This window comes from Macaca fascicularis, chromosome 2 (assembly GCF_037993035.2).
Source record: "Macaca fascicularis isolate 582-1 chromosome 2, T2T-MFA8v1.1".
In the NCBI taxonomy this organism is placed as follows: domain Eukaryota; kingdom Metazoa; phylum Chordata; class Mammalia; order Primates; family Cercopithecidae; genus Macaca; species Macaca fascicularis.
Genome location: NC_088376.1, coordinates 125,727,198 through 125,752,262, shown reverse-complemented (window position 1 = coordinate 125,752,262; position 25,065 = coordinate 125,727,198). Strand labels below are relative to the sequence as shown.

Genomic DNA, 25,065 nt, shown 5'->3' with positions numbered 1-25,065 from the left:
TTGTGAAGATGCATAATCAGGATGTGAAGTCAGATATTTTAAATTCCAAAATTTGTGCTCTTTCATTGTGCCTTCCATTTCTTTCTATTCATATGTTCTTCCCAGTGTAAAAACGTTCAGTTATGTACATCATCTCATTTGATCCTCACACAGCAGCCGCAGGATACATATTATTACCCCCACTTTACAGATCAGGAAACTGAAGGCCTGGAGATTTGAAAAAAAAAAAAAATGAAGTGACTTCAACATCAAATCATTTGCCCAACATCACACGAGTAGTACAATGGTTCTGAAAGTATGGCTTCTGGGTCAGCAGCATCAGCATCACCAGGAAAATTGTTAGAAATGGAAAGTCCTAGGCTCCAACCCAGGCCTACTGATTAGAAAGTCTGGGGATCATAGAGCCTAGCAGTCTTTGGTTTAACAAGCCCTGTAAGTGATTCTGATTCACATTAAGTTTGAGAACCAGTAGCAAAACTGTGACTTGTGAAATCCTGGTTCAATGCTAACCCTGTTGTACTTTCTTGAATCTGATCCACTAAGGAAGTATACATTTTTTGCACACTCACGTTCTTCTTCTTTTGTAATGCCATTACCTGTTTTGGAGTACAACTGAATGATTTTTTCATATATAATGACTAATTGTATATCTCTGATGTGAGTCATTCGTTTCAGATTTTTTAATCGATCTCTTTCTTCTCTACTTTGCTCATTCTTCTCCCCCGCCCATTCTCTCGTGACAAGGTATACTGCTAAATATCAGAATAGTAGGTGATCACGTGGAGTTTGGGGAGGTGGTAGGAAGTGCCAGAAACTGTAAATGATACATCTGGGTCCGTCATGACACCAGCTTTTTCTCTCAATCTGGACCAGAGACTATGCAGCTGCAGACATGTTTTTGTTTTGACTCAATAATATTGGCCTGTACAGAGTTTGTGTATTTTATTTTTCCCTATTTGAATTATTGTCAACATTTCAAAATCAGCTTTCTCACTGTGACTCTGATTCAGTTTTCCATTTTCTGGAAGGCAAAATTGGAGTATCTGGTAACTCTAAACTGAGAAAAGACAAGGCAATAATGGGTTGTAACTGGTAGCAGAAGCATGTGCTCTCCAGTTTGCCATAGTCCCCACTACTCCCTATTGCAGCTCTGAATCTAATGCTGAATAGTACTTGCCCTTTATTTTAGTATTTGCACTGCTACTTATCTTATTGTGAAGAAAAAAGTGAATTTATGAGCCTGTGTCTCTTTTAAGTGCTGAACCAAAAGCCAGACTATTTTTTTTTCATACTTTAAGTTCTAGGGTTCATGTGCATAACGTGCAGGTTTGTTACATATGTAAACTTGTGCCATGTTGGTGTACTGCACCCATCAACTCGTTAGCACCCATCAACTCGTCATTTACATCAGGTATAACTCCCAATGCCATCCCTCCCTTCTCCCCCTCCCCATAATAGGCCCCAGTGTGTGATGTTGCCCTTCCAGAGTCCAAGTGATCTCATTGTTCAGTTCCCACCTATGAGTGAGAACATGCGGTGTTTGGTTTTCTGTTCTTGCGATAGTTTGCTGAGAATGATGGTTTCCAGCTGCATCCATGTCCCTACAAAGGACATGAACTCATCCTTTTTTATAGCTGCATAGTATTCCATGGTGTATATGTGCCACATTTTCTTAATCCAGTCTGTCACTGATGGACATAAACCAGACTATTTTTAAAGAAAATAAGAACCTGGCGGGGCACATTGGCTCATGCCTGCAATCCCAGCACTTTGGGAGGCCGAGGTGGGAGGATTGCCTGAGGTCAGGAGTTTGAGACCAGTCTAGCCAACATGGTAAAACTCTGTCTCTACTAAAAATACAAAAAAAAAAAAAAAATTAGCTAGGCATGGTGGCATGTGCCTGTAATCCCAGCTACTCGGGTAACTGAGACAGGGGAATTGCTTGAACCAGGGAGGTGGAGGTTGAGGTGAGCCGAGATCATGCCACTGCACCACTCCAGTCTGGGTGAAAGAGTGAGACTCTAGGGGCGGAGCAAGATGGCCGAATAGGAACAGCTCCAGTCTCCAGCTCCCAGCACAAGCGACACAGAAGACGGTGATTTCTGCATTTCAACTGAGGTACCGGGTTTATCTCATTAGGGAGTGCCAGACAACCGGTGCTAGTCAGCTGCTGCAGCCTGACCAGCAAGAGTTGAAGCAAGGCACCTGGGAAGCACCAGGGGGAAGGGAATCCCTTTTCCTAGCCAGGGGAACTGAGACACACAACACCTGGAAAATTGGGTAACTCCCACCCCAATACTGCACTTTACCAAGGGTCTTTGCAAATGGCACACTAGGAGATTATATCCCACACTTGGCCAGGAGGGTCCCACACCAGCAGAGCCTCCCTCATTGCTACCACAGTGGTCTGTGATCTAACTGCAAGGCAGCAGCAAGGCTGGAGGAGGGGTGCCCGCCATTGCTGAGGCTTAAGTAGGTAAACAAAGCCACTGGGAAGCTCGACCTAGGTGGAGCCCACAGCAGCTCAAGGAGGCCTGCCTGTCTCTGTAGACTCCACCTCTGGGGACAGGGCACAGCTAAACAAACAAACAAAAAAAGCAGCAGAAACCTCTGCAGATGCAAACGACCCTGTCTGACAGCTTTGAAGAGAGCATTGGATCTCCCAACACAGAGGTTGAGATCTGAGAATGGATAGACTGCCTGCTCAAGTGGGTCCCTGACCCCTGAGTAGCCTAACTGGGAGACATCCCCCACTAGGGGCAGACTGACACCCCACACCTCACACAGCAGGGTACACCCCTGAGATGAAGCTTCCAAAGCAAGAATCAGAAAGGTACACTCGCTGTTCAGCAATATTCTATCTTCTGCAGCCTCTGCTGCTGATACCCAGGCAAACAGGGTCTGGAGTGGACCTCAAGCAATCTCCAACAGACCTACCGCTGAGGGTCCTGACTGTTAGAAGGAAAACTAACGAACAGGAAGGACACCCACACCAAAACCCCACCAGTACGTCACCATCATCAAAGACCAAAGGCAGATAAAACCACAAAGACGGGGAAAAAGCAGGGCAGAAAAGCTGGAAATTCAAAAAATAAGAGCACATCTCCCCCTCCAAAGGAACACACCTCATCGCCAGCAACGGATCAAAGCTGGACGCAGAATGACTTTGACGAGTTGAGAGAAGAAGGCCTCAGTCCATCAAATTTCTCAGAGCTAAAGGAGGAATTACGTACCCAGCGCAAAGAAACTAAAAATCTTGAAAAAAGAATGGAAGAATGGATAACTAGAATAATCAATGCAGAGAAGGCCATAAACGAACTGACAGAGATAAAAACCATGACACAAGAAATATGTGACAAATGCACAAGCTTCAGTAACCGACTCAATCAACTGGAAGAAAGAGTATCAGCGATTGAGGATCAAATGAATGAAATGAAGCGAGAAGAGAAGTCTAAAGAAAAAAGAGAAAAAAGAAATGAACAAAGCCTTCAAGAAGTATGGGATTATGTGAAAAGACCAAATCTACGTCTGATTGCGGTTCCTGAAAGTGAGGGGGAAAATGGAACCAAGTTGGAAAACACTCTTCAGGATATCATCCAGGAGAACTTCCCCAACCTAGTAGGGCAGGCCAACATTCAAATTCAGGAAATACAGAGAATGCCACAAAGATACTCCTGGAGAAGAGCAACTCCAAGACACATAATTGTCAGATTCACCAAAGTTGAAATGAAGGAAAAAATGTTAAGGGCAGCCAGAGAGAAAGGTCGGGTTACCCACAAAGGGAAGCCCATCAGACTAACAGCAGATCTCTCAGCAGAAACTCTACAAGCCAAAAGAGAGTGGGGGCCAATATTCAACATTCTTAAAGAAAAGAATTTTCAACCAGAATTTCACATCCGGCCAAACTAAGTTTCATAAGTGAAGGAGAGATAAAATCCTTTACAGATAAGCAAATGCTTAGAGATTTTGTCACCACCAGGCCTGCCTTACAAGAGACCCTGAAGGAAGCACTAAACATGGAAAGGAACAACTGGTACCAGGTATTGCAAAAACATGCCAAAATGTAAAGACCATCGATGCTAGGAAGAAACTGCATCAACTAATGAGCAAAATAACCAGTTAATATCATAATGACAGGATCAAGTTCACACATAACAATATTAACCTTAAATGTAAATGGACTAAATGGTCCAATTAAAAGACACAGACTGGCAAACTGGATAAAGAGTCAAGACCCATCAGTGTGCTGTATTCAGGAGACCCATCTCACAAGCAGAGACACACATAGGCTCAAAATAAAGGGATAGAGGAAGATCTGCCAAGCAAATGGAGAACCAAAAAAAGCAGGGGTTGCAATACTACTCTCTGATAAAGCAGGCTTTAAACCATCAAAGATCAAAAGAGACAAAGAAGGCCATTACATAATAGTAAAGGGATCAATTCAACAGGAAGAGCTAACTATCCTAAATATATATGCACCCAATACAGGAGCACCCAGATTCATCAAGCAAGTCCTTAGAGACTTACAAAGAGACTTAGACTCCCATACAATAATAATGGGAGACTTCAACACCTCACTGTCAACATTAGACAGATCAACGAGACAGAAAGTTGACAAGGATATCCAGGAATTGAACTCATCTCTGTACCAAGTGGACCTAATAGACATATACAGAACTCTCCACCCCAAATCAACAGAATATACATTCTCCTCAGCACCACATCATACTTACTCCAAAATTGACCACATAATTGGAAGTAAAGCACTCCTCAGCAAATGTACAAGAATGGAAATGATAACAAACTGTCTCTCAGACCACAGTGCAATCAAACTAGAACTCAGGACTAAGAAACTCAATCAAAACCGCTCAACTACATGGAAACTGAACAACCTGCTCCTGAATGACTACTGGGTACATAACGAAATGAAGGCAGAAATAAAGATGTTCTTTGAAACCAATGAGAACAAAGACACAACATAGCAGAATCTCTGGGACACATTTAAAGCAGTGTGTAGAGGGAAATTTATAGCACTAAATGCCCACAAGAGAAAGCTGGAAAGATCTAAAATTGACACTCTAGCATCGCAATTAAAAGAACTAGAGAAGCAAGAGCAAACACATTCGAAAGCTAGCAGAAGGCAAGAAATAACTAAGATCAGAGCAGAACTGAAGGAGATAGAGACACAAAAAACCCTCCAAAAAATCAATGAATCCAGGAGTTGGTTTTTTGAAAAGATCAACAAAATTGATAGATCGCTAGCAAGACTAATAAAGAAGAAAAGAGAGAAGAATCAAATAGACGCAATAAAAAATGATAAAGGGGATATCACCACTGACCCCACAGAAATACAAAATACCATCAGAGAATACTATAAACACCTCTACGCAAATAAACTAGAAAATCTAGAAGAAATGGATAATTTCTTGGACACTTACAGTCTCCCAAGACTAAACCAGGAAGAAGTTGAATCCCTGAATAGACCAATAGCAGGCTCTGAAATTGAGGCAATAATTAATAGCCTACCAACCAAAAAAAGTCCAGGACCAGATGGATTCACAGCTGAATTCTACCAGAGGTACAAGGAGGAGCTGGTACCATTCCTTCTGAAACTATTCCAATCGATAGAAAAAGAAGGAATCCTCTCTAACTCATTTTATGAGGCCAGCATCATCCTGATACCAAAGCCTGGCAGAGACACAACAAAAAAAAGAATTTTAGTCCAATATCCCTCATGAACATCGATGCAAAAATCCTCAATAAAATACTGGCTAACCGAATCCAGCAGCACATCAAAAAGCTTATCCACCATGATCAAGTGGGCTTCATCCCTGGGATGCAAGGCTGATTCAACATATACAAACCAATAAACGTAATCCAGCATATAAACAGAACCAAAGACAAAAACCACATGATTATCTCAATAAATGCAGAAAAAGCCTTTGACAAAATTCAACAGCCCTTCATGCTAAAAACTCTCAAAAAATTCAGTATTGATGGAATGTATCTCAAAATAATAAGAGCTATTTATGACAAACCCACAGCCAATATCATACTGAAGGGGCAAAAACTGGAAAAATTCCCTTTGAAAACTGGCACAAGACAGGGATGCCCTCTCTCACCACTCCTATTCAACATAGTATTGGAAGTTCTGGCTAGGGCAATCAGGCAAGAGAAAGAAATCAAGGGTATTCAGTTAGGAAAAGAAGAAATCAAATTGTCCCTGTTTGCAGATGACATGATTGTATATTTAGAAAACCCCATCATCTCAGCCCAAAATCTCCTTAAGCTGATAAGCAACTTCAGCAAAGTCTCAGGATACAAAATCAATGTGCAAAAATCACAAGCATTCTCATACACCAGTAACAGACAGAGAGCCAAATCAGGAATGAACTTCCATTCACAATTGCTTCAAAGAGAATCAAATACCTAGGAATCCAACTTACAAGGGATGTAAAGGACCTCTTCAAGGAGAACTACAAACCACTACTCAGTGAAATAAAAGAGGACCCAAACAAATGCAAGAACATACCATGCTCATGGATAGGAAGAATCAATAACGTGTAAATGGCCATACTGCCCAAGGTAATTTATAGATTCAGTGCCATCCCCATCAAGCTACCAATGAGTTTCTTCACAGAATTGGAAAAAACTGCTTTAAAGTTCATATGGAACCAAAAAAGAGCCCTCATTGCCAAGACAATCCTAAGTCAAAAGAACAAAGCTGGAGGCATCACGCTACCTGACTTCAAACTATACTACAAGGCTACAGTAACCAAAACAGCATGGTACTGGTACCAAAACAGAGATATAGACCAATGGAACAGAACAGAGTCCTCAGAAATAATACCACACATCTATAGCCATCTGATCTTTGACAAACCTGATAAAAACAAGAAATGGGGAAAGGATTCCCTATTTAATAAATGGTGCTGGGAAAATTGGCTAGCCATAAGTAGAAAGCTGAAACTGGATCCTTTCCTTACTCCTTATACGAAAATTAATTCAAGATGGATTAGAGACTTAAATGTGAGACCTAATACTATAAAAATCCTAGAAGAAAACCTAGGTAATACCATTCAGGACATAGGCATGGGCAAGGATTTCATGTCTAAAACACCAAAAGCAATGGCAATAAAAGCCAAAATTGACAAATGGGATCTAATTAAACTAAAGAGCTTCTGCCCAGCAAAAGAAACTACCATCAGAGTGAACAGGCAACCTACAGAATGGGAGAAAATTTTTGCAATCTACTCATCTGACAAAGGGCTAATATCCAGAACCTACAAAGAACTCAAACAAATTTACAAGAAAAGAACAAACAACCCCATCAAAAAGTGGGCAAAGGATATGAATAGACATTTCTCAAAAGAAGACATGCATGCAGCCAACAGACACATGAAAAAATGCTCGTCATCACTGGCCATCAGAGAAATGCAAATCAAAACCACAATGAGATATCATCTCACACCAGTTAGAATGGCAATCATTAAAAAGTCAGGAAACAACAGGTGCTGGAGAGGATGTGGAGAAATAGGAACACTTTTACAGTAGCTGGGATTACAGGCATACGCCACCATGCCCAGCTAATTTTGGGGTTGTTTTTTTTTTTGTATTTTTAGTAGAGACAGAGTTTTACCATGTTGGCTAGACTGGTCTCAAACTCCTGACCTCAGGCAATCCTCCCACCTCGGCCTCCCCAAAATGCTGGGATTACAGGCATGAGCCAACGTGCCTGGCCAGGTTCTTATTTTCTTTAAAAATAGTTTGGCTTATGTCCATCAGTGACAGACTGGATTAAGAAAATGTGGCACATATACACCATGGAATACTATGCAGCCATAAAAAAGGATGAGTTCGTGTCCTTTGTAGGGACATGGATGCAGCTGGAAACCATCATTCTCAGCAAACTATCACAAGAACAGAAAACCAAACACCGCATGTTCTCAGTCATAGGTGGGAATTGAACAATGAGATCACTTGGACTCTGGAAGGGGAACATCACACACTGGGGCCTATTATGGGGAGGGGGGCAAGGGGAGGGATGGCATTGGGAGTTATACCTGATGTAAATGATGAGTTGTTGGGTGCTGATGAGTTGATGGGTGCAGCACACCAACATGGCACAAGTATACATATGTAACAAACCTGCACGTTATGCACATGTACCCTAGAACTTAAAGTATAATAATTTAAAAAAAAAAAAAGAAATGCTTTTAGTTCATCTATACTCTATAGAAACAATGCTTATCACTGGCTTACTGTCAATAAATATGTGGGTAAATCTGTTCGAGGCTCTCAGCTCTGAAGGCTGTGAGACCCCTGATTTCCCACCCCACACTCTAAAAAAAAAAAAAAAAAAAAAAAAAGAGTGAGACTCCATTTCAAAAAGAAAAAGAAAAAAAAGAAAAGAAGAGCCTATTTCTTGGTAGAAATGAAAAACTGATCTTATTTGCTTAACACAGAAAGAGTAGCCCATTTTATATGCCTGTCTGACCCCTGTGAGCATTTGAATTAGTGAGCCTTGTCTTTCTGTCTGGCAGGCAATCAGCTACACTATGAGGAATTGCATTTTCGTGCTAGACTGGTCCCAGCATGACTGGTACAAACCTAATAGAAGCCATCAGATACCTGTTGGTATTCTCTGTAGCTTCCCATTTATGTATTTTCCTCTGGGTGATGCTGCCAGGGGCCTTGCCAGTAACCTCAATTATGTGGAATTATCTTTTCAGGTGGTAATCATGGAAGTCCAAGGCCTGAAATCTTTGGCTCCAAATCGCATCGTATATTGTACAATGGAGGTGGAAGGAGGAGAGAAACTACAGACTGATCAGGCCGAGGCTTCTAAACCAACGTAAGTTATGTTTCTCCAGGGTCCATCTTATAGAGGGTTGCTGCCATTAGTTCCATTTTGGCCAACTCCGAGGTAAAGATCTGGTTTCCCCAGGAGATCCTAGAAGACATAAACCTTGATTATTTTTCAAAAGATGATTTGCCTACCTTTTTATTTGGCAGCTATAGCAAAGATTCTAGTTCCTTCAAAGCAGAGAACTGAAGAAAATTAAAGAAGCAGTCTCCTTTCTGGTGGTTTTAAGTATTCACCCTCGAGAGATTAGTCACAATTTCCATTCATCAATCTAATGTGCAGGAACGTTTGATATAAGTTTACTTTATTAAATTTTCTAAATATTTGGTTTTCAGTATAAGACTTAAAGTTTTTTTTTTTATTTCCATAGATTTTTGGGGAATAGGTGGTATTTGGTTATATTGGTAAGTTCTTCAGTGGTGATTTGGGAGATTTTGGTGTCATCACCTGAGCCGTATACACTGAACTCAATTTGTAGTCTGTTATCCCTTACCCCCTTCCCACTCTTTCCCCCTGAGTCCCCAAAGTCCATTGTATCATTCTTATGCCTTTGCATTCTTGTAGCTTTGATCCCACTTATTAGTGAGAACATACGATATTTAGGTTTTTGTCTAATTTTTTTCCTATATGTCATAGTTCTGAATGTATTAGCAAGGTAGTATGTTACATAATACATTAATTCATTGGGTCAATATAATTGTGTCAAATGCTTACTATTTGTGTGTACAAGGTATTAGTGCATGGTGGAAAGGAAAGTAGTCACTGGTGTAGCGCTCCACAGCTCACAGTTTCGTGGGACCATCAGAAAAGTAATGGCACAAATATATAATTACAGATAGTTATAAATGCTGACAAAGGACGCTTTGAGAGGAGATAGCAGGAGGGACCTGAACCAGTTTGTGAGAACAGATGCAGAATAGGCCTTCCTTAGGACATATGAGGTATCTGAGCTAATATTATTAAAGTTGAGCAATGGGAGTGGGGATGGGTGGAGAGCATTCTAGGCAGAGTAAACAGCTTGTGCAAAGGTCTTGTGGTTAGCAAAGGCCCTGGGCAAGGAGAAATTAAAAGGTGGCCAGTGGGGCTGGAGTTTGGAGAATAAGGGGTGCCATAAGCTGCCAGAGAGGCAGGCAGGGCCATACCATGGGGAAGTTGTTAGGCCTTGGCAAGGAAAACATGAATTGGAGATGTATTTTGAAAAGGTGACTCTCGCTGCAGTGGGTGGGGAGTGGGTGGGCAGAGTTGTGCAGGAGGTCAGTTAGGGTCCTGTTTCAATGGTCCACAGGAGCAATAATGGGTTCGTTCATTAGGGTCAATAGACTCTCAGACCTCAAAGATTCTTGAGAGATCATTGCTCCCTTCCCTCCCTACCCACTACTTTTCTCTCCCTTCCTTTTCTATCTCAGTAAGCCCATCTAGACTAATGAGCATCTTTTTGTGTTGGTGTTAATTCATAAGAGAGTCATCAAAAGAGAAACCCCGAACAGTAGCTCACTGCCTCTCCTCCCCCAGAGCATTATGAGCTGTTTGGCAGAACATGAATAACTTACCAGGATGTTCAAACAAAATAGTTCAAAGAAAGCGCTGAATGTTTCCTGGACTAGAGAAAATCTGAGGGCATTGTATGCCTTCAAGTGGCTCTTTGCATGAATAGGCAAAAGCCTTAGATGCTCAGAAGCTGGGAGAAATTAATGAGTGTGTACAAGAGGAAATGGAAACCAGTGCACCTTGTCACACACCACCCTTCCTCCCTTTTTTTACAATCGAGTTTCAAAGTGACAATGAATGTGGTTTCTTTTTTACTGCCATTGATGAAATCTTAGTTATTCCTCAAATGGTCTGATCATTTTCCATGCTCTTATGTTATACTGCACTATTTATTTGTGCTTTTAAAAAATGTATGATATATGGGGGAAGAATAACCTATTTGGTATTTCTGCCTACTTTTTAAGATGCTGGGCCCAATATGGTGTTATAACATTGAGAAGGAAGGAGAAAGTTCTGATTATTCTAACAGACTGTTGCTTCATATGAGCTATTATAATTCAAAACACAGTTTGTAACATTTGATCAGACGCAACAGTTTCAGTTACCAGGGTAAATGATGAGTTGATTTTCCTGTGCTTGTAAATGGTTAAAACAGAATTTCAGATTACAAATAATTACAGAATGCTTGGGCCTACCTGCTTGAAATATTCATGTTTCATACACATACTTACTCATAACTACACATGTGGATTATGATGTCTATAAACAGAAACAGCTCACATTGAAACATTTTGCTTTTCCAGCAAGAAGTATACATTTTTGATTCCTCTTCAGTCAATAAGTTTGTTGATTTGTTTGTTTTATAATACCTTAAGGATTCAGGTTTCGTGACCAGGGTCAAGTCAAATCAATCAGTGGTAGCTACCTAAAGTGCTGTACTGAGAAGCGTTCGAGGCCAAATCCATACTCAGAGGAAAATAGTGCCAAGGTCAACTTGTAATATCTGCCCTGGGAGAGGGAGGAGTACAAGTGCCCTGTATTTTCCATTTCTATAGTATCCCAAAGGGATATACCGGAAGCTTGAAATGTACAACACTCATGTGTCTTCCTGTCTATCCTTTACATGTAGACTCTCCTATATCCTTTACTTATTTTCCTTCTAAATCCACAAGTCTGTACTCAATACTCTTTTTAACCATTTTTCTTTGTTACAGTTCACTTCCAGTAGTTTTCCTCTGCCTCCAAGTTGTTTTGTTTTGTTTTGTTTTGGGGTTTGGGTTTTGTTTTGTTTTGTCTTTTGAGACAGAGTCTTACTCTGTCACCCAGGCTGGAGTACAGTGGTGCGATCACAACTCACTGCAGCCTTGGCCAACCTGGACTCAGGTGATCCTCCCACCTCGCTCTCCTGAGTGGCTGGGACTACAGGCATACACCACAACACCCAGCTAATTTTTGTATATTTTTGTGGAGACAGAGTTTTACCATGTTGCCCAGGCTGGTCGTCTCGAACTGTTGGGCTCAAGTGACCTGCTCCCGCCTCAGCCTCCCAAAGTACTGGGATTCAGGCATGGGCCACTTCACCTGGCTTGCCTCCAGTTTTATCTGTTAGGATGAACCAGCCTGTTTGTGCAGTTCCATTTTCTTCCTGCCTCCCTAGTTTTAACTTACTCAGAAGCCTCTTCATCATCTCTTTTCTTTGAAGCTTTATTTCTTCTCCTTTTCTCCACTTTCTCCCCTCCCACTTACACTTTCTCCTATTACTAATCTCCAGCTGTCATCTCTGCTACTTGATTTTGATTATTCTAGAAATTTTCCTTTCAGGGATTATCTTTAATTTGTCCTAATAACTCCACTTCATCCTCTGACAAGCTTAGCCCTTTTCCTGCCCTATTCATCTTCTGAATCTTGTCTTTGACTATTTTTACAGCCAGCTGTTGCCCATGCTTTATTTATATATTCTAAAACCAAAACTCCATTCGAGCGTGTTTTGTTTATTACTCAAATCCCATGGTTGCTGCTACCAAGTACTATACCCCATAACTGGAACCCTGACATTGTACCATAGCGCATGTCTACAAGGAATTTGGCTGTTGTCTTTTTTTTCTCAAGTATAGCCAAAAATTCAGGCATACATAACATAATCCAGTTTGTCTAAGAGTATGTTACTTGGAATCCTCATGTATGGAATCGACATTTCCCATCCTTCACCTCCTTTAAGAGTGCCATCTCTTCACTTATAGCCAGGACCCTGCTCAGCATGGTCATATTGGATCAGTTGTATAATATAATAACACTGTGTTCATTAGTTAAATCTATTAATACTTTGTGTGTGGTAAAGGCGGGGCAGCCTCTTATACTCTCAGCTAAATTGTGGCCTGTATTCATCCTTCACTTGATCAATCTATTTGATACCTGTGAGTTATTTTCAAGCAGACTGTGTCCTCTCAATTCTGTTGTCCTCCTCTCCTGCGTTTTTAACATAGAAAGCCAGGAGAATGTATGATCAAGTTTTCATGAGATGTATTTATTTTACAATACTGTCTCCATTTGCAACAGGTTGTTTTTGCTTCTGATGGGGAAACCGATGGGGATACTTAGGCAGAAGTGCTTCAAATCCTGCCATTAGGTCAGCAGCCTCAGGAAGGCATGGAGATGGAGAAGGGAAATGCTTTGGGGATTCCAAAGCATTTGGAATATATTTTCCCACTTTCTTTGAACTAGAGCAGAGGGCTGTTCTTGCTCTAAGGTAATGTATTTCAAAGGGTGGCACTCTTACCTTTACTAAGAACAGAGATTATGTTAAGTAATACCAGAACATGGCATCGTGAGATGAAATTATGTGAAAAGAAAGGCACTCCTTTTCCATTTATTTTTCAATTCTTCTGATAAGATCAAGGAGAACATTTTAATATGATGCTAGTAGGTCATTAACACCTCCACAGGTCTCAGGCTCAGAGCCTTCTGCAGACAACAGCATCCAGTTAAGATTTCATACCCTTGTTTAGATCCCATTACGCTTACCTTCCATTCATGGCTGGTGGTGCTGTTTTGTCTTTTGTGGCGATGACGTAAGATTTCCTTTTTAAAGAAATACAGTAACACTTAAAAAGTGAATCAATTTAAATAAAATATATTAAGTACATAATAGCACAGGTGGTACCTGGGTACGATGAAAAGTAATCATGAAAGTATCTTGCATTGGTATACAGAAATGGTAGAGATTGGGAAGATAGTAGGCAAATTATGTTAATTTGAAAAGAAAATTGATATAAAGAAACCTGACATATTCCCTGAGTAGAAAATATATTCCAAAATTATATGTATTGGTAGTTTTGTACAATGTAAGTTACCCTCTATAATAACCATGCCCCAAGGATTAAATACTGGAACACGTAAATAATTTTGCTGAAAAGAAAGGAAGTTTAATTAGCAACCCAGTATTGTGCTAATGTATCTGAAATTATACTGTACTGAATTGAAACCAAAGATGCCACTTGGCATTTGATTATTTAACAAGTTCATTACTCCTGACAGGACATGGGCTTCTGACATATGAATTTCATTATTACCAGGGATTAGAAAACACAACCAAACTTGGAAACTTGGTATTTTCCAAGGAAATGAGAAAATAAAATGCCCTAACTGGGAAATCTTGTCACGGCCCTAGTGTTCTTCAACGACATCTCATCTGATGAGACAAACAAAAAACAAAAACAACACAAAACACAACAACTTCCTGTAACATTTTTCTTCTGTGAAATATATTATTCATCCTCATGGTAGAGTGCAGAATGGGCCAGGCTTATCATGCCCAAATTATTCATAGAAATGGAGTTCTATTAAATTGTTCCCACATTAAGTCAGTTACAAAGTCAGAAAAGGAAGTTGTTCCCTCCAGTTGCTTGCCTCACATATTATGTTCTTAATGGTGCTTCCTTTTTCAATTTAACCAAAATGTTTTCTGTGTACTGGGCCTTGGAATGGTTTAAATAGGAGGCAGAATATCTGTCCTGAATGGCTTCTTTGATATTTAGATGTGCTATGATGATATGAAAGGGTAGATACTTGCATTCCTTCAGCAAGTGCATGCACAAGATGCTTTCCTTGGGTCCAACCAGTGCTGGGGCTACAGCTATGAATAACATATCTCAAGCCTTGGCCTGTGGATCAAACATTCCAGTAAGGGACACAGGCAATAAACAAATGAACAAATGAACAAATGAATATATAAGGGTAACAACAGATTATAATTTGTGTTCTGAAAGAAATGAGCAGGCAGCTGTGATAGAGAGTAGCGGGGGCATAGGGAAAAGGAAACAGCAAGTGCGAGGCTTTGAGGTAGGGAGGGGCTTGAAGTGTCCTGAACCAGAGAGGGGGACAGGGTGCCTAGACATCAGTCATTGAGGGAGAGTGTTTACAGGGACAGTGCAGAGAGCAGGGCAGGGCCAGACAACTTAGGGGTCCTAGGGGCCATGCAAAGGGTTTAAACTTTATTCCAAGACCCTGGAGAAGCTATTGCCAGAGTTTAAGCCAGGGAAAATATGATTGTATTTCCATCTTGAAACCTGAAATATCTTTAAGGACTGGAATGAACTTGGAACCATATATAGGTCAACTAGTATTTATTGAGCACATACTATTTGCCAGGCTTTAATGTTAGACTGAGGGATAACACAGATGTGACCTTTGAAGTTGTACACCCATGGAGGGGAGTTGATTGGAAATATCTGAGTGCCTGGGCATGGTCTATGTTCCAGGAGCCATGGTAGCTTTTGAGAACTTCAAAGGCCACTGAATGGGAAAGGAAATGAGGCTTCCTGAGAGTCAGCTCCTTGCCTGTCTTGACACTCCATGCTCAAGTTCACAGTCCAGGAGATATTTATGTAGAGACATTATGTAGTGAGAACGTGGAGCTTAGATGCCATTTCTTCTGTTTTTTCCCTCTGGAAAAAGGTTTAATTTCTTTCCAAGTTAATTAAATCATAAATGGTAAAAGTCAACACTGACCCAGAAATTCAATTTTGCTAGGCTCCCAGAAGATACGTAGGATGGGAGGAAGTAAAATTATAATCATAGTTTGGGATGCTCAGACACTGTCCTGCCTCTCAGACCAGAATGCTTCGTCCAGAATTCCCAATGTTTATTTAAGACCAGTTTGTGTGTGTTTGTGAGCTGAAGGGTGAAGGTGGGCAGACTGGTAGGACAACAGACAGTAGGATAGACAGTGGGAAGGAATCAAGGTGCTAGGGAACAAGTTTTGGAGAGAAAGCTCCTAATTCTGCTCCCGGCTCCATCATAAATTTGCCAACCTGTCTTATGTAAGCCACCAAGCTTTCCAACTTCTCCAAGTCCTGAAAAGTGGAATCCAAGGTCCCTTCTACCTCAACAATTCTATAATTATTTCATCCAACTAACTGACCCACAGAAGAACCATAATGACAGAACTTAAGACAGAGTTTTCAGGAATTGCAGCTAACTCTGAGTTGATGAAATTTCTGGAATTAGTTGGAGTTTCAGAATTGGATGATCAAGTAGTGGCTGGAGTTTGTCAGTCAGACATTGACACTCCATCTAAATGTGAAAAATCTATGAAAGTTCTGATTTCATGAGTAGTCTAATCTTGTGTAGCTATGAAACAAGGCTGTACTCTTTTTAAAAACCCTTAGGGACTAAGTGACTATAGGTCATTTCCTTTCTGATTCAGCTTCTCTAATACCTTGCCTGAGAAGATTACCTGCCACTTATATCTGGAGTAATCTAAGAACTGGACTGTTTTTCTATCACTGTTCAGAAGAAATCCAATTTAATACATTTCTCTCCAAGTGTGAAAAGCTACTGTATTTGTTATTTAGTGATCAGGGAGAACATAGGAAAGAATGTCATAGAGTTATTTGCCTGTAATGACAGAATGAGGTCTAGAAATTCTAAATCCTCACTAATAAGAAAACAACAGACACTTGATTTAGATTCATCAGTGTTCAGAAGCAGTATAGTGTCATGGACAAGAGTACAAAATTGGGAACCAGAGCACTGGGTTCATATTTCCGCTGTGTGACTGTGGGCAGGCTGCTTAACTCTTTGTGCCTCCATTTCCACATTCTTATGAAAATTAATTACCATATACATAATGCTTAAAATAATGCTTGGGCAGATAGTAGTCCTATTGACTATTATAATCATGGCTTTATTCTTGTTTGGATGGCGAAGGGGACATAGCGGGAAACAAGGTGGCCTGGGTCTAAAACAGTAATCATTAACGTTGATTCAGTATCTTCTACAGACCAGGTGCCATACTAGGTATTTCACAGTCATCATTTTATTTAAGGCCCTGCCATAACCTATGAGATAGGTACTATTGTTATTCCCACTTTACTAATGGAAATATTGAAATCCAGAGAGGTGAAGTGATTTAGTCAATTTGCAGATCTAATAGCTAAGCCAAAAGACAAACCCAAAGCCTGTACTTTTCATCCGTTCTGCCAACCCACCTTTCTAAAAGAAATTAGATCTCTAAAACAGAGTCACTTAATTAGCATTGGATATTCAACAAAACTATCTAAAAGTGTGCATTTCCTTTCCATAAATTCAGTTGTTTTGTGGATTAAAACCTAGCCCGTATTTAAATGGAGATGAATGTGCTGACGCACACACCGGCACAGGTGTTCCATATCAGTGTACACACTCAGCAGGCGTAATTCGACCCACATACATCAGTACTGTGAGGTGTAACACATGTGAGTCTAAAAAGAGGATCTCTGCCCTTGAGACATTTACACAATCCCAGAAAGACACTAATGATAATGATCATCATCCTCAAGGGAATCATTATCAGTAACAACTGCCCCTATCATTTATTGAAATCTAAGTACCAGGCACTGAACTAGCTGGAACCATATGGCTAAGAGTCAGACAGACCTGGGTTTAAATCACAGATTCACCACTCACCAGCTGGGTAACCTTGACCAAGTAGCTTCTCCCCATTAAGCCTCCGTTTCCCTTAATTTGAAAGAAAGACAAGAACACAACTGCCCCATGGGGTTGTTGTTGAAAATCAATCTGATCTATGTTAAGGGCTGAGTTCAATGACCAGCATATTGTAACCTCTCAGGAAATAGTATTAATTGCCAAAAACTCACTATAATGTCACTGAATTCCACACGATACTGTTAAGAAATAGATGGAAAAAAGAGAAGCTCAGAGAAATTAGGAAGCCTGCCCCCAAATCCTGCAGCTCCACACACCCAGACTCCAAACACCTGGAAATCAAACGGCCAAGGCTGCCAAAGTAGAAGTGAGTACCATTGCCAAAATGCTTTCCAGAGCCAGAGGACATATTCTGAGGGTGGACTGCCTTTGATTTGATGATGAAAGAACTAGTTCTCAAAGGCAAGAGGAATCCAAAAGGCAGCATCCTCCATGAGTCCTCCTCCAGAGGCACAGCCCTCTACAGCCTGGGTCTCCACAAGCCTGTTGTTCTGGCTTCTTTCTGGATCAGGGCCATTGTTCAAGAGGCTAGAGAGCAGCTAAGGTAATACTTTCTATGTGTTTGTCAATTACTTATTTATCTTCCAGCAACGCCCCTGTGCTGTGGATATGGAACTCGCCTCACTATAAGGGTGCAGATGGATGTGGGCCCTCGGGGAGGATACAGCATCTTGGCATGATGCCAATTTTCAGGGGTTTTGGAAATTTCTAGGGCTCTGCTATTTAAACTCTGGAGTCCTTCAGAGTCACCTGGGTTCCTTGGTAAGAATTCAAAAGCTCTCATGCCAGCCCGTAGCTTCCAGTTTAGATGGTCTGGAAAGAGGCAGCTATTTCAGGCAGTCTTTAACAGCTGCAGTCTGGGTGGAAACATTTCAGTAATTATACGAAAAATAAAGGTTCAGCATAGGCATAAAAGCAAAAACTTTGGGGTGATAGAACCCCTAGTTTGAATCTCACCTGTGCCACTGTCATTGTTATGGTGGGTGAGCTACTAAATCCTTCTGAACCTCAGTTTCTTCGCTTACAAAATAATACTGATGATACCTACACCATAGGCTGCTTAATAACGCTTCAAATTTCACATATGCAAAGCGCTTGGCACAGATGTAAGAGATGTTATTCTTATTTTAATCATTATTGCTGTCAGTGGACCCAGGGTAAAAAAGGAAAACAGCACAGACCATCAAAGTCAGTTGGTGTGAACTAAAGAAGCTAAAGACACTTTATCTCTCAGATGCCTTTTTTAGTTTCCTTTGGAATGTGTTCATTTATATGTAGATCCCTTACTTGTAGTTGGGAAAAAATCTATATATCAGGCTAGTTTTCTTATAATGCCTTACATGTAAAGATGATTAATAAATGTTGGTTGATTCAGAGCTAAACCTTAGCAGCAAGTGGTAAAGGGTTATGGAAAAGCTGAGAAGGGGCCCAATGTGATGGGCTTGAAAACCTCTTTAGAGTACTGATGACCATAAAGATAATTATAGTGCAGATCTCTCCATCTAAATGAGGCTCCATACCTAAAAGAACAGAAGATGGCTGCAAAATATGTGGGGAGGGGAAAAAAAAAAAACAGAGAAAGCCCGAAAAGTAAAATGAATCCATTGTATGAGTTCTTGACACCAAATCACTGTCACTTATTAAGTAATGAATAAAATACATATACACACCTACAAATATACACACCAAGGAATTGCTGGATCCAACACAAGTAAATCTCTGTAAATTTGACTTTCAGCAAGTAAGATGCTATACAATCTAATAGTGGCAGGGTTTTGTTTTGGATGTTCTTCTTCTGTAAATTTACTAGAGAGGGAAGAAACGAAAAGAGGGTTCTTGTCTCCCATGACTTTATACATGCAGTAGTACAATAGAGTTGTGGGATCAATCATTGAGGACTGTTAGAGGCAGGAGGCTCTGGGTGTGATGTCCCACTTCTGCCCTGCCATGTGATGTCACCTTGTTTTTCTCCCTGCTGTGTCAAATCACTCAACCTATTTCTACCCCAAGAGCAGAATTAGGTGATTTTCTGTTGAGCCAAATGTAGCAAGTCTTGGAACCTAGAAAATGTTTCTCTCTCTTTTACCTTCCTGCTTTAAAGAGACCTCAAATGAAATGAATCTCAAAAACAGCCTGGTCTCTAGAAATGGCAGCCTCTAGAAGAACTCAGTGTGCAATTTTTGTCATTTGTAATCAGAACCAAGCATCCCACGCAGATCTCACAAACACTTATAAATCAGGGGGAGAATCAAATCACAGAGAGAAGTGCGTAAGATGCTACTGGCCAGACTCCTGGGTTCTTTCAGTCAGCCCTTCCTTCATCTCACTTATCTGGGTGGCTGCCGTGTGCTATAAACACTGTGCCTTTGAGGCACTGGGGCTACAACAGTGAACAAAAGCAGAAATGTAGCTGTTATGGCACCCACAATCTAATGGCACAAACAATATACAAGGCACATTTAAGTCTTTGGGTGGAGATACCTTCAAGTTTGGCTTTGGTCTTATTATTCAGTTAAAATCTCTTATATACCTTTGTCTTCAACTTGCCTTTGGGAGACCAAATAGTCAAGTGTTACTTCAAAGTCATTTCTGAAATTTCTGGGCTTGTGCATGCTCAGTGATCATGGAAACACATAGATAATCATCATACCCAATCAATGTGATAATGTCTGTAACACAAGCAAGGCATATCATTCTGACTTAGTGTTAATATCTGAATATTCATTTTTAAAATAGGTGAGTGTTCCAAATGCACGTTCGGGTAAAAAATCTTCATATGTGCTTTATATGTTGAACTATATTAGTGGAGCTCCAAAAATATATACAAATATATATCAGCATCTTAACATGTAAAAAATTTTCATTAAAACTATTTTATATGTATAAACAAATGAATAAGAAGATACATAGTAAAAGAATACAACTTGATATCTTTAAGAAGAATGTTATGTCACTTTTGAGCCAAGAAATCTTCAAAAAAATTTAAATAATGATGCAAAGCAGAAAAGTAAAGATGAGGTTATATCATAATGTTAATCTCTCTAGACCTGTCTGAGGCACTAGCATTCATCATATTAAATGAAATAAGATAAGGCTTGCCTTAATTCCTTCCTCTCTGGAAGGAGAAAAAGCTTAACAACTCACTGTCAATGTCACTGTCAAAAATTGGCCATACTGAAAGAGCTGGCCCCAAAATATTTCACTTCCCACCAAGCTCAAGTCAAAGTAGATATACATTTGGCGTCTGTCCTAAATGTGTTGTATAGAGGCAGCAGGGGGAAGTAACAAAAGTTTAAATTTAAGCTAATTAAGTTTTTAATAATAACATTGTAATAATAACTAAAGTGTTAATTTCAGTTTATTCTTGTACTCTCAGAAGTTTATTCAGTGACATCCATATTTGGCTTTGGCCAAATATTCATTTTTAATCCTCAACCTATTTAGCATTCAGACAAAATGTGGGTTCAGGGCCCCTCCACCACTGCTGTGAAGCAAAGATGTAGGGTGGTGATTTGGTGGAGATTTACCAAGTTGGGGAGAAGCTGTTTTAATTAGAGGGGTCAGAGAATATCCCCAAGAGGTGGCATTTGCCCTTAAACCTAAACAAGAGGGAGCCAGTTATGTAAAGAGCATGGTGAGCAGAGAGAAGCGCCAAGTCCCAGGACCCTATGGCAAGAAGGCGCCTGTGAAGGGCAAGAAAAAGACCTGAGTGTGGAGCACAGGGAGAGGGAAAGGAGAAGACAGCAAGTCAGCAAGGCTGGCGGGGCCAGATCCCACAGAATCTGGAGGTCAAGGCAGGAGGTTTGGGTTTTATGTCCCAAAGTAACCTGGTTGGATTTATGTATTTAACAGATCAGTGTGGCTGCTATGTGGAGAATGACTGCATGAGGCATGAGCAGCAATGGGAGTGGGGACACCAGTTGGGAGGCTGTGGCTGTCATCATGTAAGAGAGGATGGTGGTCGATGATGGCAGAGGAAAGCAAGTGAGAGGGACAGGTTCAAGATACATTGGGATGTAGAGCCCAAACTCTCTCCTTTTCATTCCCATTGTCTGCTCTTTTTCCAAGGGTGGTACTATGCCCTCTGGAGGTTGCATTCTAGCAGTGGACAACACTTGGCTCTTCTCTCTGGATTTGCAATTGTTTATTACCACCAAATGCTGCTCTGCACACACTGCTTGCCACTTTGTAAGTTGTAGTGCTAGCGTCTCGGTGAATGACCTTGAGTGAGTTGAAGTCACCTGGCATCTCTCGCAACCATGTGGGTAGTGGATGTACAGCTGTGAACTGGGGCAGTGAATTCTCAAGCTGGCCGATTTATTCCCCACAATGATTACTCTACAGCTGTACCAAATTTGTTCTTTTTCCACTTTAGCAGAAACGTGTCTTTTACAGAATGTTACATGCTGACATCAGGGTGACATTGACACCAAACCAAAAAAAGAAAACGCATTCCCTTCCCCTTCTAGATTTCATTTCCTGCTTGGTTTATAAGTCAGATTGCACTGTGCTTGTGGTCATGCTCGCTGCTGGGTAGGGAGGTATTATTAACGGGAAACTATTTTGAGAAATAACCTACAGTGAGCCCAGTCCCACTGAGCGAGTGAGCTGTTCTCTGTAGATAATGTCAGTGTTGGGTACTTGAAGTCTTTCATGAGGATAATGTTTAATTACATGTAAATAAATCAGGCTTGACTCCAACTCTACAGTGGAATCTTGGACCCGGGACTCTCGCAACAGACACAACTGCTAAAAAGTCTGGAGGAAAAATGCATATTTTGTGCATACACTTCGAATATTTGTTTGATAACTATTTTATATAAAGTAGTGTGGTCGGTATTATTGGCTACATTTTTTAAATAATATTTTATGTTTTTCTGAACAAAAAGTTATAATCCTTGTTGCAGAATATTGAGGAAAAGCGTAAGGAAAAATTAAATATTACTAATGATCCCCTATATCCAGCAATAATCACAGTATATGTTTTGGCATTGTTTTCCAGTTTGTTTTTCTGTATCTGTGGGTATGTCCACACCCATCCACAGATATATGCATATGATAGATAACCTTGTATGAAAACCTGTATACTCATATGATTATTCCTTTTGCATCAATTCCTAGGAAATGATATTATTAGTTCACAGCTAGTTACTTCCTGTATGTTGGTGAATAGGGTGACCAAATCAGTATAGTTTACCCAGGACTTTTCATTCCAAACTGGGACAGTTGGTTACCTTATTTTAGTGAATACATCACATCTGCTCAACCTATATCGTCCTGTACACCGGAAGAAAGTGAATGGCTGAAGGTCACTTGCTGTATTTGTTTTAGGGAGACCTCTATCCCTTCAGCTTCTACCATTAGGAAACTGTCTCTGTCTTGCAGCCTCAGACAATTCATTGCAGCTTTTAAATTTGAGCCTGGAATTAAGATGTGGTTCAGCTGTTTGTATACAAACAGCAAGCAAATCATTGTGCTCAAATGAAGGTCACTGCCCAGTCTCACTGAGCAATCTCAATTTGCTCCATTTGTCTGGATACATAAAAAGCTGCACAATTAGAGCTATTATATAAACAGCAGAGTGATACTTCATGTAACTAAGCAAGCAGATTCCACTGTGGTGTTTGTACATGGAAGTGAGGGCAATTAATGTCTTAGTTATATTTGTGCAGGATGTTGGGTGGAAGCATCAGGAGAAAACAAAGCTATGGATTAAAATATTCAGAGAAAGAATGCATATGAAACAAACACAGTCATTGTGGAAATTTTCCAGGGCTTTCACAAGAACTAGTAACAGTATAAGTCCTTTTGTAAATAGAGTGTTTTTGTTAGTTTCTTCCTAATTTTTAAATATCCATCAGTGATCAGGGCACCAAATCCATACTGCACATGTTAAGTTTAAGTGACAATGGGTCTGCCAAGAAAGTATTAAAACCAAGGTTAATACAATTAGTTTTAATTACAGTAAACTCAGATTAGCTACCAACTTCATTACCTACCACCTAAATTTTTCCAGGCTCTAGGAAAAAGTGTTAAATATAGAAAAAATAAGTGTGTATGTATATTCGTGTGTGTGTGTATCACACAGATATAGTTTTTAAAATATGCATTTATAATTTGAGGAAAGAAGTCTCTTCATTTCAGCTTTTATTGACTCCTTTTTAAAGTAAACTAAAAAAAAAAAAAGGTTTGACCCATATTTGAAATGAAAAATTTAGGCACTTGGGAAATAAGATGAGAAACCTGCATGACCTTCAGGACACTCAAAATAGAGAGGCAGCTAATCAGTTAATAGGGCTTAATTCTAAGCCTAGATTGTCAGAGTGACTGAAACCACAAGTCTCTTAAAATTTACATCAAACACCTTGTTAAAAAGTGGGAGTAAATCATACAAAACTCCAAACCAGCATTATAACATGGTATTTGCATGATTTTTTTTATGCCTAAAGTAGAAATCACAAGTACACACTTTATCTGCATGAAGTTAAACCAATCAAGGGACAAGTGATTATATTTTCTTCATGGGAATACTTACTTTAAAAAGAAAATGCACGGTGGCTCACGACTATAATCCTAGCAATTTGGGAGGCCAAGGTGGGCAGGTCGCTTGAAGCCAGGAGTTCAAAGACCAGCCTGCCCAACATGGTGAAACCCTGTCTCTATAAAAAATACACACACACACACACACAAAAAGCCGGTGTGGTGGTGCAAACCTGTAATCCCAGCTACTCAGGAGACTGAGGCACAAGAATGCAAGAATGGCTTGAAGCTGAGAAGTGGGAGTTGCAGTGAGCAGAGATCACACCCCTGCACTCCAGCTTGGGTGATACTGTGAGACTCCATTTCCAAAAAAAAAAAAAAAAAGAGGTGGGGGGAAGGTACAGATTCAGATTCAAATATATTATCAATTCAACCAAATTGAAGACTATGGTTTGATGTGGGTTTACTGTTTATATGTTTTAACTCTCCAGATTCACTCTGCATTCTGATTTAGCCTGTTACCTGTTTCCTTATTCAGTACATGCTTACATCAAAATATGTATTAGACACTGCTTTAGACACAAGGGGTACACCAATGAACAAGACAGACACAGTCTCCACCCTCAGCAACCCTATATTCTACTGGGTGGAGACAAAAAAAAAAGTATGTAAACAAGTGAAATAATTTAAGACAACAATGAATGCTATGAAAAAAAATTAAACAGAGTGGTATGATGGGAAATCACTGGTATGATGGGAAAATCTCCCTTGAGATTGGTTTCAAAGTACCTCTTTATAGAGGAGCTATTTGAGTTGACACTTCATTGTCAAAGATCCACTCACCTGAAGATCAAGTGGAAGAACAGTCAAGGAAGAAAAAGAGCAAGTTTAAAGTCCCCAAGGTGGGAAAAAGCTTGTAATGTTCAAGGGACAGGAAAAAAAAATAAAAGTGGACCAGAGTCTGTGAGCAAGAGGTAAAGTAATAAGAGACATAGGCAAGGACCACATCGTGGAGGCCTTGTAGGACACGAAGGGACTTTGATTTTCATTTTAACTGTAACAGGAAGCCCTCAGAGAGTCTTATACAAAGAATGGCCATGGCGCTGGTTACTTTGTGGGAAATGGATTGCAGGGAAACACAGGGTACTTAATGGCTTTGTAATATTCTAGTTCAAAGTTGAGTGATGGCCTCCCAGATGTTTAACTATCATGCTTCGGAAATTACATCTATGGGTGTACTATTTAGC

The 25,065-nt window shown here is 40.2% G+C and overlaps 1 protein-coding gene across 17 annotated transcripts in view; it reads left to right on the top strand.

Annotated features, from left to right (window-relative positions):
• The window catches only part of CADPS (calcium dependent secretion activator), a 489,813-nt gene that overhangs the window by 232,519 nt on the left and 232,229 nt on the right, over positions 1–25,065 (top strand). For all 17 annotated transcript variants that reach the window (XM_045385957.2, XM_045385961.2, XM_045385964.3 and 14 more), the window contains exon 6: positions 8,733–8,854. In XM_045385957.2, coding sequence (XP_045241892.1) covers positions 8,733–8,854 — 122 coding nt within the window. The remainder of the gene's footprint in view (positions 1–8,732; positions 8,855–25,065) is intronic.